This window comes from Anomaloglossus baeobatrachus, chromosome 4 (assembly GCF_048569485.1).
Source record: "Anomaloglossus baeobatrachus isolate aAnoBae1 chromosome 4, aAnoBae1.hap1, whole genome shotgun sequence".
Lineage (NCBI taxonomy): Eukaryota > Metazoa > Chordata > Amphibia > Anura > Aromobatidae > Anomaloglossus > Anomaloglossus baeobatrachus.
The window spans coordinates 432003285-432020944 of NC_134356.1; the positions used below are offsets into that span (position 1 = coordinate 432003285).

The 17660-nt window shown below is 42.9% G+C and overlaps 1 protein-coding gene across 1 annotated transcript in view; it reads left to right on the forward strand.

Moving 5' to 3' along the window:
- Positions 1-17660, forward strand: part of LOC142303760 (TRPM8 channel-associated factor homolog) — a 171939-nt gene that overhangs the window by 47062 nt on the left and 107217 nt on the right. Inside the window, exons 2-3 of the mRNA XM_075345454.1 lie at positions 2892-3519; positions 8623-9572. Of these exons, the coding sequence (XP_075201569.1) occupies positions 2903-3519; positions 8623-9572 (1567 nt within the window). The 5' untranslated portion in view covers positions 2892-2902. The remainder of the gene's footprint in view (positions 1-2891; positions 3520-8622; positions 9573-17660) is intronic.

The following is a 17660-nucleotide window of genomic DNA, read 5'->3' on the forward strand; positions in this document are numbered from 1 at the left end:
AGATAGAGAGAGTCTGAACAACAACTTTCGAGGCTTGCCACAGGTCTTAACTTTGATTAGGCCATTCAAACACATGAATATGCTTTTATCTATAACATTCTATTGTAGCTCTGGCAGTGTGTTTAGGGTTGTTGTCCTTCTGGAAGGTGAATCTATGTCCTATTATTAAGTTTGAAGGCTGTAACAGTTTTTCTCCAGGAATGTATTTAGCTTCACTCATCCTCCTATTAACATTAACCAGCTGCTCTATCGCTTCTGAAGAAAATCATCCATACAGCATGATGCTGCCACCACCATGTTTAGCGGCATAGGTTGTATTTTTAGGGTGATGTGCAGTTAGTGTTTCCGTACGTTGTTTTTTTTTTGCAAACTGTAAATGGGAGCTCTTTTGGCTTGCTTTAAAAAATGGTTTTCTTCTTACCACTCTTTCATAAAAGTCAGATTTGTGGAGTATATGTCTAGTATTTGGCCTGTGAGGAGATCTTACCACCTGAGCTGTGGATCTCTACAGCTCCTTCAGAGTGACCATTTGCCTCTTGGCTGCTTGTCCAATTAGTGCTCTCATTTCTTGTGAAGTCAGTTTAGGTATATGGCCATGTCTTGGTGGGTTTTCAGTTGTACCATACTCCTTCAATTTTTGTTTGATAGATTGAGCAGTGCTCCATGAGCTGTTCAGAGCTTGTGATAATTTTTTATAACCCAACCCTGCTTTACTCTTCTCCACAACTTTATCCCTGACCTGTTTGGTATGTTCCTTGGTTTTCATGATGCTGTTTGACCCCTAATGTTTCAAACAAACATCTGAGGCCTCCACAGAACAGTTGTAGTTATACTGAGAATACATTACACATGGGTGGACAGTCCAATTTTGATGCGCAATTTTTTTCAGCCCCCTATAGTCTGATATCCCTAAATAGAATACTGAGTAACCAATTGCCTCTAGAGGTCACCAAACTAAAAAATTAAGTCCACCATGGACTTAATTTTTTAGTTAGGTGACCTCTAGAGGCAATTGGTTACTCAGTATTTTATTTAGGGATATCAGACTATAGAGGGCTGAATAAAATTGCACATCAAAATTTTCAGATTTAAATCTTTAATATTTTAGAAAACCATGTATCATTTCCGTTCCAAATCACAAATACTTGCTATTGTGCTTTGTGATGGCATATCACAAAAAATCTCAATAAAATACCTTTGCTTGTAGGAGTAACGGGGAAAAAATTTGTAAAAGTTCAAGGGGTATGAATACTTTTTCAAGGCCCTGTATATGTCTGTGTGCATATATATGTATGTGTGTTTATGTATATATAAATATAATATTATATATTGTGTGTGTGTGTGTATATGTATTTATTTATACATAGGCACATACTGTGTTACAACACATATACTGCACAATCAGCTCTACCCTCACCTACTGTATCCTCACCTTGTAGACTGTGAGCCTTCGCGGGCAGGGACCTCTATCCTCCTGTACCTGTCTGTGTCTTGTATTGTTTATGATTATTGTACTTGCCCTATTATGTATACCCCTTTCACATGTAAAGCGCCATGGAATTGATGGCGCTATAATAATAAATAATAATAATAATAATAATACTTTACACACATACAATAGAAAAGAAGGATAGTGGAAGGATAATACATAAGGGCAGTAGGTATGTTGATTTATGTGACACTACCGAGGTCTTGGGTGACTCGTTACACGGCCGCGGTTCAGCTCCTGGGATGCCGCGGTGGTGAGGCCCGGTTCCATGACCCCGGCGATGTCGTTTAGTAAATAGACAGGGGATGATGACAGTTTATTTGTGACGCCACCTGTGGTATGCGGCAAGTTGGAGTGCCTACGCTTCAGGATGAGGACCTCTGGGGCAGATGGTGACGCAGCTTAGATGGTGCAGCTCTCCACAGGCAGAGCAAGGCCCCAGGGCAGATGGAGGTACTAGTAGGCGATGGCGGGGCTTGCTGGGCCGGAAGCGTAGGTGAATAACGGACTGACACAGGGATGCAGTCTAAAGGTTTTTACTCACTGTAGCAGGTTCTAAGGTAACCCGACATGTCAATGACCGCCTTTGGAGTGCTGAGATTTCACTGTGATGGGCTTCAGCTGATCCCGGGTAGTTCAGGGGTCGAGTCCGGTGCACCTTTCTTATGTGTACCTTCCCTGGTCATCTTCCTGAGCTTGCTTCTCCCTCCTGCTTTGCGGCCCTCACACACTGAACCCTGTGCCGGTGCCCGCACACCCTTTTGCGTGGTGTGAAGCACTATCCCTTGGCCTAGGGACCAGTCCCCGATTTGCGGCCAAGTCCTTCCACCTGAAGATTGTATGTGGAACAAGGCCATGGAAGAATGTTGCACTTCCGTGGTCTCTAGGACCCCCTCTGTCTTGTGCCCAGGCCGAGCGGTACCAGCTCCAGGCCGCAGGTCTTCGTTCCTCCACTGCTCCTTCCTCTCTCCTTTCTTTCTCCACACTCCACTACTATGTGTACCCACTCTTAAGATTCCACGCTTGGCCTGGCTTCGGGTATAACACACCCTTGCTATGTCTGATGAGGTGTTGCTGAGTGAGAGTTTTGTGTTTTGTGTGAGCCGGTGGATGATCTCCTCTATACCAGGATGGGATACCACACCTCTGGCTAAGGGGCAGTACCTCTGTGGTGACTGAAGCCTCAGGGGTGCCACATATGCATTTGACAAATATAGTCACATTTTCATTTGACTGGAATGTTACTTTCATTTTTAATGAAGTTAACACATTAAGGGAATGTGTTAACTTCATTAAATTTGTTATTTGTTATTGGGAATTTGTTATTAGTTAATCTTCCTTTTTTTATCAGGAAATATTTTTGCTATCCTTTTTATATTTTTTTGGTCTCTCTTTATTGCAGTTAATAAAAACATGTCTTCTGCTGAGGATTACAAATCCCTTGTTAAGGGCATCAAAAATCTAGATTTCTCTGGTACCAGTGTGCCATGCAGTCTTCTTCTGATAGGTGACACCGCATTCCCAGTGGTAGTGAGTCCTGCAAAGCATGTCCTTATTGCTGCCTCCAGGTATGGAGAAGGACGAATCATAGTGATGTCTCATGAAACATATTTGGATCAACCTCAATTCATGGATTTCCTGAAGAACGCAATATCCTGGCTGCAACCGTATGCAGATGCAGTAATTGGAATTGATACAAACTTCAGCAATTTGGAAACGGCACTCTCTGAATCTGGGTTCACGGTTGAGAAGACTTCTGGTCTGAAGGAAGATTTAGGAGTTCTTTGTACAAGTGGTTATGAGGAGGGTCAGATAGATGCGATTATCTCATTTTTAAAAGGAGGAGGAGGTCTTCTTATCGGTGCTCAACCCTTAGATTGGGCCTCCCAACACAATTCAGAAAATGTCCTATTTAACTTTCCTGGAAATAAGTTAACCTCTGTTGCTGGAGTGTATTTTACAGGGAGTTCTGGCGAAAAAGAAAATTTGGATATCAGTGATCAAATGCCATTGACACCATGGTACAATGAGTGAGTACATATAGTTCAAAATGTTTCTAATAATTTATAAATGCAGTCTCTTTAAAAACTTAAAAAATAATGTAGCAATCAATGTACATTATGCTAAATTTAAATCTGATGCAGTTAATGGTCAAGAAAATACAAGCAGATATGACTAGAGATGGGCAAACAGTCAAATCTTCAGGTTCTGATTCTTTGTGGACAATAATTTCTATTATTTGTGTATTAGTACCAAATAACAAACCTAATGCAAGTCAGTAGGAAACTTGAAACATTTTCTGGAGGACCTTGGAAGTAGATCTTGGAGGGCTGTAAAAATGCTGCAATGGATAGAAAAGTCCTGAAACTAAGTAGGAATAGCATGGGAAAGATGCCTGGATGCATTTTTGACTCATAGTTGGTTTCTGAGAATAATGTCATATGAGGCAGCACAATTAAATAGCAATGCCACTTATTTATTGGATATCTTAAAGCAGATAAGAGTCTAAAACATAACCTTTAATATCAAAGTTATTAAAAAATCTATCATAATAGGTTAAAGTAAAAAAAAAGCATCTCCGGCCCTTAGCATAACATGTCAGGCATAAGTTTCCTACCACATAGTAGTAAGTAACAGCTCAGAGATGTCACTAGTATAACAAACAAAACAAAAAAAACAAAAAAATGTGTTTCAAAGTGTTAAAAGGACAGTTGTCCTATCTATATATACAACAAAATAGGAAAACACAATATCCATAAATCACACAGATTGTTATTGGACCTTCCCCACCCTTAAAAATAGCAGCCTGCACCCTCCCCAGAATTGGCCCATACATTATATTCCCCTATTCCGGTGCTTATTTGTTTCATCTCGATTGACCTGGTGCAATGGCAATTGAGATAAAAAAAAAGGGTTAATGACAGCTGTGACTTGTCAAAAAAATCACAGCTATCATCAAGCCCGAGGATAGTAGTGGGGAGGGGGTCTATGAGACATTCCCCCCTTACTAATCATGTAAGAAAAAACAAATAAACACAAAACAAACAGATAATTTATTTAAAAAAACACCCCCCTTCTCTAATTTATTAACCCCTAAAACACGGCTGCAGGTCTGACGTCAGGGACACACTGACGGAGCCACAGCTGTGAGTGGTGAAGTCACTGAACTCACCTAAGGTCACAGCTATAGTTTCCTATGGTACGTTAGGTAAAGTGACCTGATGTGAACTCATTGAAGTTAGTGACCTCACCTCAGATGAAGTAATTGAACCCAGTGCCAAATTACCTGATTAGCCTATGTGCACACATTCGTTATTTTGTTGCAAACATTTTTGCACCAAATCTGTATCTTCTGGCAAAAAACAGCACTGGTACCACATGCATTTTGATTCAGTTTTGGTGCATTTTACAGCCAGGAGCTACAGATTTAGAGCAGAAACACCTCCATCCATATACTCAATGTGCACACATTGCATAATCCAGTAAGCTGGAATGGAGTTCAATGACTTCACCTGTGGTGAGGTCAATGAGTTCCCCTCAGGTCTGTTCACCTGAGGTCACAACTGAGGTTATTAATCTCACAGCTCCAGCCCTGTCAGTGTGTCCCTGACACTGTAGTGATCGGTCATGTTTTCTAATGTGACCGCACATTTTGACCTCAGATGTAGCAGAGCCAGGATCGTTGTCAGACCTTTATTTAGGCTGGGAAGGGCCGTATAAACATGGGCCTCCCCAGCCTTAGAATACCTAGAATACCATCCCCCAGTTGTCTGCTTTATCTTGGTTAGGTATAGAAATTTGAGGGGGAAATCTCAACCTTTTTTTTTAATTAAATTATTTAAATAATTAAAAAAAACAAAAATATGGGGTCCCTCATATTTTGATACACAGCCAAAATAATATGGAAAGCTGGGGGCTGCAACCCTGTTACTGTCTGCTTTATCTGCACTGGGTATCAAAATACGAGGGACACTATGCCATTTTTTCCAACTATTTATTTTTACACTCAACTTCAGGGACCCAGAAAGTCGGTGAGAGGGCAACCAATCATAGAAGCTGGTACAGAGGGTGAGCAAAGTAAGCGGGACTGAAACCAATCACAGACACTGTTAGAGGGTGGGTGGGGAAGTCAGTGCATATTCATGACCTTTAATGATTGGACCCGAAAACAGTGTGACAGGCATGGGGAAACTCAATAAGCATAATTCTCCTGCTTTAATGACCACGTCATTTTTCTTTTCACTGCGCCTCCCAATCACAGTAATTCCAGTAGCAAAGATGGCTATGGCATAACTGTGATTCACAAGCATTAGCAGCATGTTTAGTCGCTGAAAATCAGATGCCAAACGTGAGGAAGGGTCTCAAAACTCAAGAGGCGAGGAGCAAAATACTCGTTGAGTAACGCATGTTGCGAATACCGTACTATTCATGCAAGTAACAAATGGTTGCAAATACAGTCATATGAAAAAGTTTGGGCACCCCTATTAATGTTAACCTTTTTTCTTTATAAAAATGTGGGTTTTTGCAACAGCTATTTCAGTTTCATATATCTAATAACTGATGGACTGAGTAATATTTCTGGATTGAAATGAGGTTTATTGTACTAACAGAAAATGTGCAATCCGCATTTAAGCAAAATTTGAATGGTGCAAAAGTATGAGCACCTCAACATAAAAGTGACACTAATATTTTGCAGATCCTCCTTTTGCAAAAATAACAGCTTCTAGTCGCTTCCTGTAGCTTTTAATGAGTTCCTGGATCCTGGATGAAGGTATATTTGACCATTCCTGTTTACAAAACAATTCCAGTTCAGTTAAGTTTGATAGTCGCCGAGCATGGAAAGCCCGCTTCAAATCATCCCACAGATTTTCAATGATATTCAGGTCTGGGGACTAGGATGGCCATTCCAGAACATTGTAATTGTTCCTCTGCATGAATGCCTGAGTAGATTTGGAGCGGTGTTTTGGATCATTGTCTTGCTGAAATATCCATCCACTGCGTAACTTCAACTTTGTCACTGATTCTTGCACATTATTGCCAAGAATCTGCTGATACTGAGTTGAATCCATGTGACCCTCAACTTTAACAAGATTCCCGGTGCCGGCATTGACCACACAACCTCAAAGCATGATGGAACCTCCACCAAATTTTACTGTGGGTAGCAAGTGCTTTTCTTGGAATGCCGTGTTTTTTTGCCTCCATGCATAACTCCTTTTTGTATGACCAAACAACTCAATCTTTGTTTCATCAGTCCACAGGACCTTCTTACTAAATGTAACTGGCTTGTCCAAATGTGCTTTTGCATACCTCAGGCGACTCTGTTTGTGGCGCGCTTGCAGAAACGGCTTCTTTCGCATCACTCTCCCATACAGCTTCTCTTTGTGCAACGTGCGCTGTATTGTTGACCGATGCACATTGACACCATCTGCAGCAAGATAAAGCTGCAGGTCTTTGGAGGTGGTCTGTGGATTGTCCTTGACTGTTCTCACCATTCTTCTTCTCTGCTTTTCTGATATTTTTCTTGGCCTGCCACTTCTGGGCTTAACAAGAACTGTACCTGTGTTCTTCCATTTCCTTACTATGTTCCTCACAGTGGAAACTGACAGTTTAAATCTCTGAGACAACTTTTTGTATTCTTCCCCTGAACAACTATGTTGAATAATCTTTGTTTTCAGATCATTTGAGAGTTGTTTTGAGGAGCCCATGATGCCACTCTTCATAGGAGATTCAAATAGGAGAACAACTTGCAAGTGGCCACCTTAGATACCTTTTCTCATGATTGGATACACCTGCCTATGAAGTTCAAAGCTCAATGAGGTTACAAAACCAAATTAGTGCTTTAGTAACTCAGTAAAAAGTAGTTAGGAGTGTTCAAATCAAGAAATTGATAAGGGTGCCCATACGTTTGCAGCGGTCAAATTTTGTTTAAATGCGGATTGCACATTTTCTGTTAGTACAATAAACCTCATTTCAATCCAGAAATATTACTCAGTCCATCAGTTATTAGATATATGAAACTGAAATAGCTGTTGCAAAAACCCAAATTGTTATAAAGAAAAAAGGTTAACATTAATAGTGGTGCCCAAACTTTTTCATATGACTGTATATTCGCTCATCACTAGTAATGAGAGAGTTTCATAATTTTTAAGGTTGAAGGTAGACTTAAGTCCATCAAGTTCAACCCAAAGCCTAACATGTTGATCCAGCGGACAGCAAAAACCTCATTTGGCAAACAGTAAGCTCAAAATTTGGGGTAAAATAATTCCTTCCTGACTCCACATACGGCAATCAGACTAGTTCCCTGGATCAATGCCCAATAAGAGAATCTAGTGCACATAACCAGTAATATTAGTTGTCAAGAAAGGCATAAAGGCCTCTCAAATTTTAGTAATTAATCAACCATTATCACATTTTGTGGCAGAGAGTTCCATAGTCTCTCTGCTCTTACATTAAAGAATCTGCACCTGTGATTATAATTAAACCTATTTTCTTCTACGCGTAGTGGATGTCCCTTTGTCCCCGTTGGCCTAGGTGTAAAAAGATCAATAGAGAGAGCTCTCTACTATCCCCTAATACATATGTACATTGTAATAAGATAATAATAATATTTATTCATTTATGTAGTGCTATTAATTCCATAGCGCTTTACATACATTGGCAACACTGTTCCCATTGGGGCTCACAATCTAAATTCTCTATCAGTATGTTTTTGTAGTGTGGGAGGAAACCGGAGAACCTAGAGGAACCCACGCAAACACAGGGAGAACATACAAACTCCTTGCAGATGTTGTCCTTGATGGGATTTGAATCCAGGGCGCGAGCGCTGCAAGACTGCATCACAAACCAACTGAGCCATCATAAGATCACCGCTAAGCTTTTGTTTTTCCAAACTGAGCAACCCAAAGTTTAATAACCTATCTTGTAGTGCAGTTCAAAAATTTTTTTAATACCCTTGGTTGCTCTTCTCTGCACTTGCTTTAGTTCAGCTATATTCTATTTATACTCTGGAGACCAAAATTGTACCCAGTATTCTATGTGTGGTCACACTATTGACTTGTATAAGGGTAACACTATGTTCTTGTCCCGAGCATCTATGTTAAATATGCTGTTCTTTGTGATGATTCTCTTTATAGGGTGGACTTTTCAGCAGACCAAAAGATTTTTCTGCAAGGTGTAACCAATTTGGACATCAGTGGAGCAAGTATTCCTTCAGAAATGTTACTTCATGGACCTCTGACATTTCCACTTGGAATCACTGACAACTACCGGTGCTTTGCTGGTGCCGCCTTTTATGGCAGGGGACGTGTTGTTGTTGAGGGACATGCATCATTGTTCGATTATCCTAAATTTAAGACATTCACCATGAACATTTTATCATGGTTAGACATGGGTAGAAACGGAAGGATAGGTGTTCATAAAGATTTGAAAGTCTTTGCTGGTATCTTACAGAAAGAAGGCATACCTTATGAGGTATCTGATTTTGACCCAGGGCTCAGTGTGTACTGCTGTACATCTTACAGTGATAGAGATGGACAAGAAATTCAGCAGTTTGTGGCTGAAGGAGGAGGTCTTCTTATCGGGGGACAGGCTTGGTATTGGTCCTACTCTAATCCAGATGTGGTTTCTCAATATCCTGGCAATAAGATCATTAATACATTTGGAATCACCCTTCTGTCCACAACAGTTTCCCGAAAACTGTATCAAGCATTGGATCCTGAAGCTTCAACTAACACATATCAGTTTCTCAAAGCGCTGGATCAACTCTTAAGAGACCTTAAAAGTGGGGCTAAGCCCAAACCACCCCTGAGCTCCTGGCTAATGCAGCTCAGAAACGATGCAGCAAATTTTATGAAGTTACCAGGAAATCCTCTGATTTCATCAATAAAACAAGAGCTTGCAGACCTGGTACACAAATGTGATTTACCTAATGTTAGTACAGAGAAACCAGTGAAAAGCAACTCCAAAGAATCTTTGATCCTTTCCTTGGCCTTTGAAGTCGGCTGTCTGGATGACCCAGCATTATGTAATTTCCAGTGTGCATTTACAGATGTCGTAACAGTACAGATTGATGCTACAAATAATGGTAATGTATCTTTTGAAGTTAAGGCGTAAAAACAAAAAAAATATGCATAACATTTTACAGCCAAAGTAAGGCTTAAATGTATTGTGCGGTACTAGAAAAACAAGGCTGTTTTCTTTCTGCAACATTGCGACACTCCACCTTTGACTATATGTTGTTTGTGGCATTACAGCTCTGTCCTATTAATTTCAAGATATTCTATACTAATTTCATTTAAATTTATCCTAACTGTGAGGTTACCTAAAGAAGAAAAGTGCTACATGCCATGTAGCACCAAACCCAATCTGCACCTACTGTATACAGAGCAGGCTAGGACTTTGAGTTTCGGTAGGTACATATGTACTTGACCTCCCCCAAACATGTGCATTCATTGTTATCCCTTTCCTGACATTTCCTGTACATGAATGATGGATGTTGCAAATGGGTTATAAGGATGTAATGCTATGGGCTTACACATGAATGGTCTATACCAGGGGTCTCTAACCTGTGGCTTGGGATAAACATAGGTCTCTTGTGACTGTAATATGTGGCTTGCAACTGTCTGCCAATTTGGTGTATAAGCAGCAGGTCTATCAAACAGTTATGAAAGCAGGTCTCCAGATGGTCATTTTGTGAGTAACTCTGCACAGAAGAGAAGATCTGTATTAGGGCAAGGTAGGAACCCCTGTTCTTGACATACTGCCTTAGTGTGACTACTGTGGAAAAGCTTTGGCTATCAGTAAACTGGTAATGGGTGATCTAGGTGTTCCTACTATGAGGGGAATGAGCTAGATGTGCCTCGTGACTATTCCTCACAGATGAATGTGTCTTGCGACGCTCTTTTAGGAATCTATGTGGCTCTTAAATAGAGTTGAGCAATGTTCGATTCGAACCGTTCGCCAATTTCAAATTCGAGTGATTTTGGGCGCTGTTCGAGTCGTTCGACAAACTCGAATGATTTGCTTCAAGTTCAGCAGTTCGATCACCAAAAGCGTGGCTTTTCACAGTAAGGCTATGTGCGCACGTTTGCTTATCTGCATGCTTCCTGCGTCCCCAGCACAATCCCTCTCTCTTTCCTACGGGCGCGGCGCTGCACAGCTGTCACAAAGCTCCGGCGGCTTTTCCTCTTTTGAAAATTGCTGCCGCTCATTATTCAATCTGGTATTCCCTGCTTTCCACGCCCACCGGCGCCTATGATTGGTTGCAGTCAGACACGCCCCTACGCTAAGTGACAGCTGTCTCACTGCAACCAATCACAGCCGCCGGCGGGAGGGTCTATATCGAGAAGTAAAATAAATAAATAAATAATTAAAAAAATAACCTGCGGTTCCCCCCAATTTTGATACCAGCCAAGATAAAGCCTCACGCTGGAGGCTGGTATTGTCAGGATGGAGAACACCACGTTATGGGGAGCCCACCACTCGAACAATATCAGCCAGCAGCCGCCTGGAATTGCCGCATCCATTAGATGCGACAATCCCAGGGCTCTACCCGGCTCATCCCAAATTGCCCTGGTGCGGTGGCAATCGGGGTTATAAGTAGAGATGAGCGAACTGGTCCCGGTTCGGCTCGAGGCCGGTTCGCCGAACGGGGGTCCCGTTCGAGTTCGGTTCGTCGAACGTGCGACGAACCGAACTCGAACGTATAGGCTAGAATGGGAGGCAATCACAAACACATAAAAATGCATGATAAATGTACACAAACAGTTAATAAACATTGCCATAACACTTACCGGTCCTCGCGATCCCTTCTGAACTCTGTCTCCTGCCGCTATTCCATCCGATGATCGCTGAATCCTCCTGGTGACCTGCACTGCCAGCAGAGATGCAGGACCTATCGTGACGTCAAAATAGCCATGTGACCAGTCACGTGGCTATTATCTCATTGGCTACAGACTGGTCACATGACTATGACACGTCATGTAGGACCTGCGAGTGCATCTCTCCGGTACACGGTGCACATATGTGTATCGCCGTGTACCGGCGGCATGCTCTAGCACACGGTCGACTCCCCGTTCCGTTAGGGACCGGCTGACACAACCGGTCATTAACGGAGATCACCGTTGCCATAGCAACGCAGTTAGCGGTGACGTCACCGCTAACCGCGGCTCCGAGAGCACCGTTGCTATGGTAACGCGTCTGTCAGCGTTACCGCTAGCAGCCAGCAGTGATCACTCACGGAGTGAAGGCTGCACGCTGCTTCCCGATTGTAGTGATGATTGTAGTGAGGATGGAGGTTCCCCAGCCCCAAGTGATGAGCTGGTGAATCTCATCCTTCCTCACTACAATCGTCACTACTACTACACTAGTGATGATTGTAGTGAGGATGGAGGTTCCCCAGCCCCAAGTGATGAGCTGGTGAATCTCATCCTTCCTCACTACAATCGTCACTACTACTACACTAGTGAGGATTGTAGTGAGGATGGAGGTTCCCCAGCCCCAAGTGATGAGCTGGTGAATCTCATCCTCACTACAATCGTCACTACTACTACACTAGAAAGAAAGAAGACAGAAGAGCAGGATCGTGGAGGGCTGACAGGGGGTAATAAAGATGGAGTCTCTAATGTGTCTGTGTATTTATTTCTATTAAAGTATTTTTTCTCTGTGTGGTGTCTTTTTTTTAACCCTTTATTGGAGATTCTTAATGGCCGGGTCAAACGTGCCTGACATTAAGAATCTCTGGCTTAATACTGGCTGGTAAAACAAAGCCAGTATTAACTCATGATTACCCAACAAGCCACCCGGCTCCAGGGCTGTTGGAAGAGTTGGATACAGCGCCAGATGATGGCGCTTCTATGAGAGCGCCATTTTCTGGGACGGCTGCGGACTGAAATCCGCAGCAGAGGCACCCACAAACCTCAGGCTAACCTGTGCTGCGGATTCCAATCCCCAGCTGCCTAGTTGTACCCGGCTGGACACAAAAATAGGGCGAAGCCCACGTCATTTGTTTTTTAATTATTTCATGAAATAAGTGAAATAATTAAAAAAAACGGGCTTCCCTATATTTTTGGTTCCCAGCCGGGTACAAATAGGCAACTGGGGGTTGGAGGCAGCCCGTGGCTGCCAGCTATACCTGGCTAGCATACAAAAATATGGCGAAGCCCACATCATTTTTTTGGTGGGCAAAAAAATTCTGCATACAGTCCTGGATGGAGTATGCTGAGCCTTGTAGTTCTGCAGCTGCTGTCTGCTCTTCTCCATACAGACAGACAGCAGCTGCAGAACTACAAGGCTCAGCATACTCCATCCAGGACTGTATGCAGAAGTTTTTTGCCCCCTGAAAAAATTATGTGGGCTTCGCCATATTTTTGTATGCTAGCCAGGTACAGCAGGCAGGTACGGCTGCCCCCAACCCCCAGTTGCCTATTTGTACCCGGCTGGGAACCAAAAATAAAGGGAAGCCCTTTTTTTATTATTTCATGAATTTCATGAAATAATTAGAAAACAAATGACGTAGGCTTCGCCCCATTTTTGTGTCCAGCCAGGTACAACTAGGCAGCTGGGGATTGGAATCCGCAGCACAGGTTGGCCTGAGCTTTCTGGGCCCCACTGCTGCGAATTGCAGTCTGCAGCCGCCTCAGAAAATGGCATTTTCATAGAAGCGCCATATTCTGGCGCTGTATCCAACTCTTCCAGCACCTGCCTGCTATACCTGGCTAGCATACAAAAATATGGCGAAGCTCACGTCCTTTTTTTGTAGTTTTTTGGCAAAAAAAATAAAAAATGCTTCCCTGGATTTTCCATTGCCAGTGAAGGTAACACCAAGCAGTGGGGGTTAGCAGCCAGTAGCTGCTTGGATTACCCTTAGCTAGCAATACAAAAAATGCAGCGGGAGCCCATATTTATTTTTTTTAATTATTTATATAAATAACTAAAAATAAAATGGGCTTCCCTGTATTTTGATTGCTGGACATCACAGTGCTGTAAAAATAAATCTTTAAAAAAAATGACGTAGCGCTCCGCGGTATTTTTGATTCTCAGTGCAGATAAAGCAGACAGCTATGGGTTGCCACCCCCATCTGCCTGCCGTTACCTTGGTTGGCAATCAAAATACAGGGAAGCCCATTAATTTTTTCTATTTAAAAAATAGTTAAAAAAAAAATGACGTTGGGTCCCCCCATTTTTGATAGCCAGCTAGGGTAAAGCAGACGGCTGTAGTCTGAAAACCACAGCTGGCAGCTTTACCGTGGTTGGGGATCCAATGTGGAGGTCCCCTCAGGCTCTTTTTTATAATTATTTTATAAATATTAATAATTACACAAAAAAAGTAGGGTCCCCTCCAAATTGGATCACCAGCCAAGGTAAAGCGGACAGCTGTGGTCTGGTATTCTCAGGGTGGGAAGGTCCATAGTTATTGGGCCTTCACAGCCTAAAAATAGCAGGCCGCAGGCACCCCAGACGTGGCGCATCCACTAGATGCGCCAATCCTGGCGCTTCACCCCAGCTCATCCCGTGCCCTGGTGCAGTGGCAAACGGGGTAATAAATCGGGTTGATACTAGCTGTAAAGTCACCTGAGATCAAGCCCAGCAGTTTGTGATGTCATGGCGTCTATTAGATACCCAACATCATAAACTGTCAGTACTAACAAAAACAAAAAATCGACAAAAGAAATTTATTTGAAAAAACAGTCCCCAAAACATTTCCTCTTTCACCAATTTATTGTAAGAAAAAAAATAAAGGGGTCCCACGACGACTCTGGACCGTCTAGAATATGGGGGGGAGACACTCAGGGAACGTATCCCCCATTTTCTAGGAGTGCGGACCCTTCATGTGAGGAGTGTGGGTGCAATGAATCTGCACTCACTCTCCCCGGGTCCACAGCAGCAGAGTCCATGTCGTAATGGTTGCTACCAAAGCTGCAATGCCCTGCTCATGAGGTAAGGGCATGCCTAATCAGGAGAACTACTGTAGAGGAAGCTCTGCTCACTGGTATATAGGTGCTCAGAGGTAATAATAGATAAAATTAGTGAGTAACCTCGGCACTCTAAATCTCCCAGACTAAGTCAGTAAGTCCCAATGGATAGTAATGCAAAATCACTCTTTATTGGTCCGTATTAAGAACATTTTTTTTTCATAAGCATATATGTTTTTGTCCAAAACAAGTTACAATTGACGTTTCGGCCTGAGCCTTCGTCAGATTGGACTTATCTGCATGTAATCATGAAAAATGACAATAATCAGTATCACATAAGAGTGAGAGAACAATAACATAAACTCGAACAATGTAGAGGTACAATTGGCATGCAGCAAAAAAATTGCAACACAGCAAGAAATGAAACACATGATACAAATGTCATAATACAGTACAAGGACAATATAGTAATGACAAATATGGGGTCAGAGTAGACTTAGACAGCTCTGGTACGAAAGAGATGTCAATCATAAAGTAACATGTGCAGTAGGTGTAGAGCTACAGTATGCATGGCAGAGCTAATGGGTAGACCGACCATAGAAAAAGAACGGAGAAAAAGTGGAGAAAAAGTGGAGAAAAAGTGGAGAAAAAGTGGAGAAAAAGTGGAGAAAAAGTGGAGAAAAAGTGGAGAAAAAGTGGAGAAAAAGTGGAGAAAAAGTGGAGAAAAAGTGGAGAAAAAAATGGAGAAAAAGTGGAGAAAAAAATGGAGAAAAAGTGGAGAATAAATGGAGAAAAAGTGGAGAAAAAGTGGAGAAAAAGTGGAGAAAAAGTGGAGAAAAAGTGGAGAAAAAGTGGGGAAAAAGTGGGGAAAAAGTGGAGAATAAGTGGGGAAAAAGTGGGGAAAAAGTGGGGAAAAAGTGGAGAAAAAGTGGAGAATAAGTGGAGAATAAGTGGAGAATAAGTGGAGAAAAAGTGGAGAAAAAGTGGAGAAAAAGTGGAGAAAAAGTGGAGAAAAAGTGGAGAAAAAGTGGAGAAAAAGTGGAGAAAAAGTGGAGAAAAAGTGGAGAAAAAGTGGAGAAAAAGTGGAGAAAAAGTGGAGAAAAAGTGGAGAAAAAGTGGAGAAAAAGTGGAGAAAAAGTGGAGAAAAAGTGGAGAAAAAGTGGAGAAAAAAATGGAGAAAAAGTGGAGAAAAAGTGGAGAATAAATGGAGAAAAAGTGGAGAATAAATGGAGAAAAAGTGGAGAAAAAGTGGAGAAAAAGTGGAGAAAAAGTGGAGAAAAAGTGGAGAAAAAGTGGAGAAAAAAATGGAGAATAAATGGAGAATAAATGGAGAAAAAGTGGAGAATAAATGGAGAAAAAGTGGAGAAAAAGTGGAGAATAAATGGAGAAAAAGTGGAGAAAAGAAGGGAATTTTGTTTACTTACCGTAAATTCCTTTTCTTCTAGCTCCAATTGGGAGACCCAGACAGTGGGTGTATAGCTACTGCCTCTGGAGGCCGCACAAAGAACTACACTTAAAAGTGTAAGGCCCCTCCCCTTCTGGCTATACACCCTCCCGTAGGAGTACGGATTCCTCAGTTTTAGTACCAAAGCAAGAAGGAGGAAAGCCAATAACAGTTTCAAAAACAAATTCAATCCGATAACAAGATCGGAGAACTTAAGAAACAACATGAACAACATGTGCACCCGAAAAACGAAACCCTAAGAACAAATAGGGCGGGTGCTGGGTCTCCCAATTGGAGCTAGAAGAAAAGGAATTTACGGTAAGTAAACAAAATTCCCTTCTTCTTTTTCGCTCCTAATTGGGAGACCCAGACAGTGGGACGTCCAAAAGCAGTCCCTGGGTGGGTAAAAAGATACCACATGAACGGGCTGTCAGACAGCCTCTTCCTACAGGTGGGCCACCGCCGCCTGAAGGACCTGTCTACCTAGGCTGGCATCTGCCGAAGCGTATGCACTTGATAGTGTTTGGTAAACGTGTGCAGACTCGACCAGGTAGCCGCCTGGCACACTTGCTGAGGCGTAGCCTGATGCCGCAATGCCCAGGACGCACCCACGGCTCTGGTAGAATGGGCCTTCAGTCCAGATGGAATCGGAAGCCCAGCAGAACGGTATGTGTGAAGAATTGGTTCCTTGATCCACCGCGCCAGGGTGGATTTGGAAGCTTGCGATCCCTTATGCTGACCAGCGACTAGGACAAAGAGCGCATCAGAACGGCGTAGAGACGCCGTGCGAGAAATGTAAATCCTGAGTGCTCTCACCAGGTCCAACAGATGTAAACCCTTTTCAAATTGGTGAACTGGATGCGGACACAAAGATGGCAAAGTGATATCCTGATTGAGATGAAAGGAAGAAACCACCTTGGGAGAAAACTCTGGAATTGGACGCAGTACTACCTTGTCTTGGTGAAACACCAGGAAGGGAGATTTGCAAGATAACGCCGCTAGCTCGGACACTCTTCGAAGAGACGTGACCGCCACAAGAAAAACTACCTTTTGTGAAAGCCGAGAAAGGGAAACCTCTTTCAAAGGCTCGAAAGGCGGCTTCTGGAGAGCAATGAGAACCTTGTTCAGATCCCAGGGTTCCAATGGCCGTCTGTAAGGAGGAACGATATGACAAACTCCTTGGAGAAACGTGCGTACTTTATAAAGCCGTGCCAAGCGCTTCTGAAAGAATACGGATAGCGCGGAGACTTGACCCTTAAGAGAGCTAAGCGACAAACCTTTTTCCAACCCAGACTGCAGGAAGGAAAGAAAAATTGGCAATGCAAATGGCCAGGGAGAAAACCCTTGAGCCAAGCACCACGCTAAGAATATCTTCCACGTCCTGTGATAGATCTTAGCTGAGGATGGTTTTCTAGCCTGTCTCATTGTGGCAACAACTTCATGAGATAAACCTGAGGCCGCTAGGATCCAGGACTCAATGGCCACACAGTCAGGTTCAGGGCCGCAGAATTCAGATGGAAAAACGGCCCTTGAGACAGCAAATCTGGACGGTCTGGTAGTGTCCACGGTTGGCCTACCGTGAGATGCCACAGATCCGGGTACCACGACCTTCTTGGCCAATCTGGAGCGACGAGTATGGCTCGATGGCAGTCGGACCTGATTTTCCGGAGAACTCTGGGTAACAATGCTAGAGGTGGGAACACATAGGGGAGTCGGAATTGCGACCAATCCTGAACCAAGGCGTCTGCCGCCAGTGCTCGGTGATCGTGAGACCGTGCCATGAAAACTGGGACCTTGTTGTTGTGCCGTGACGCCA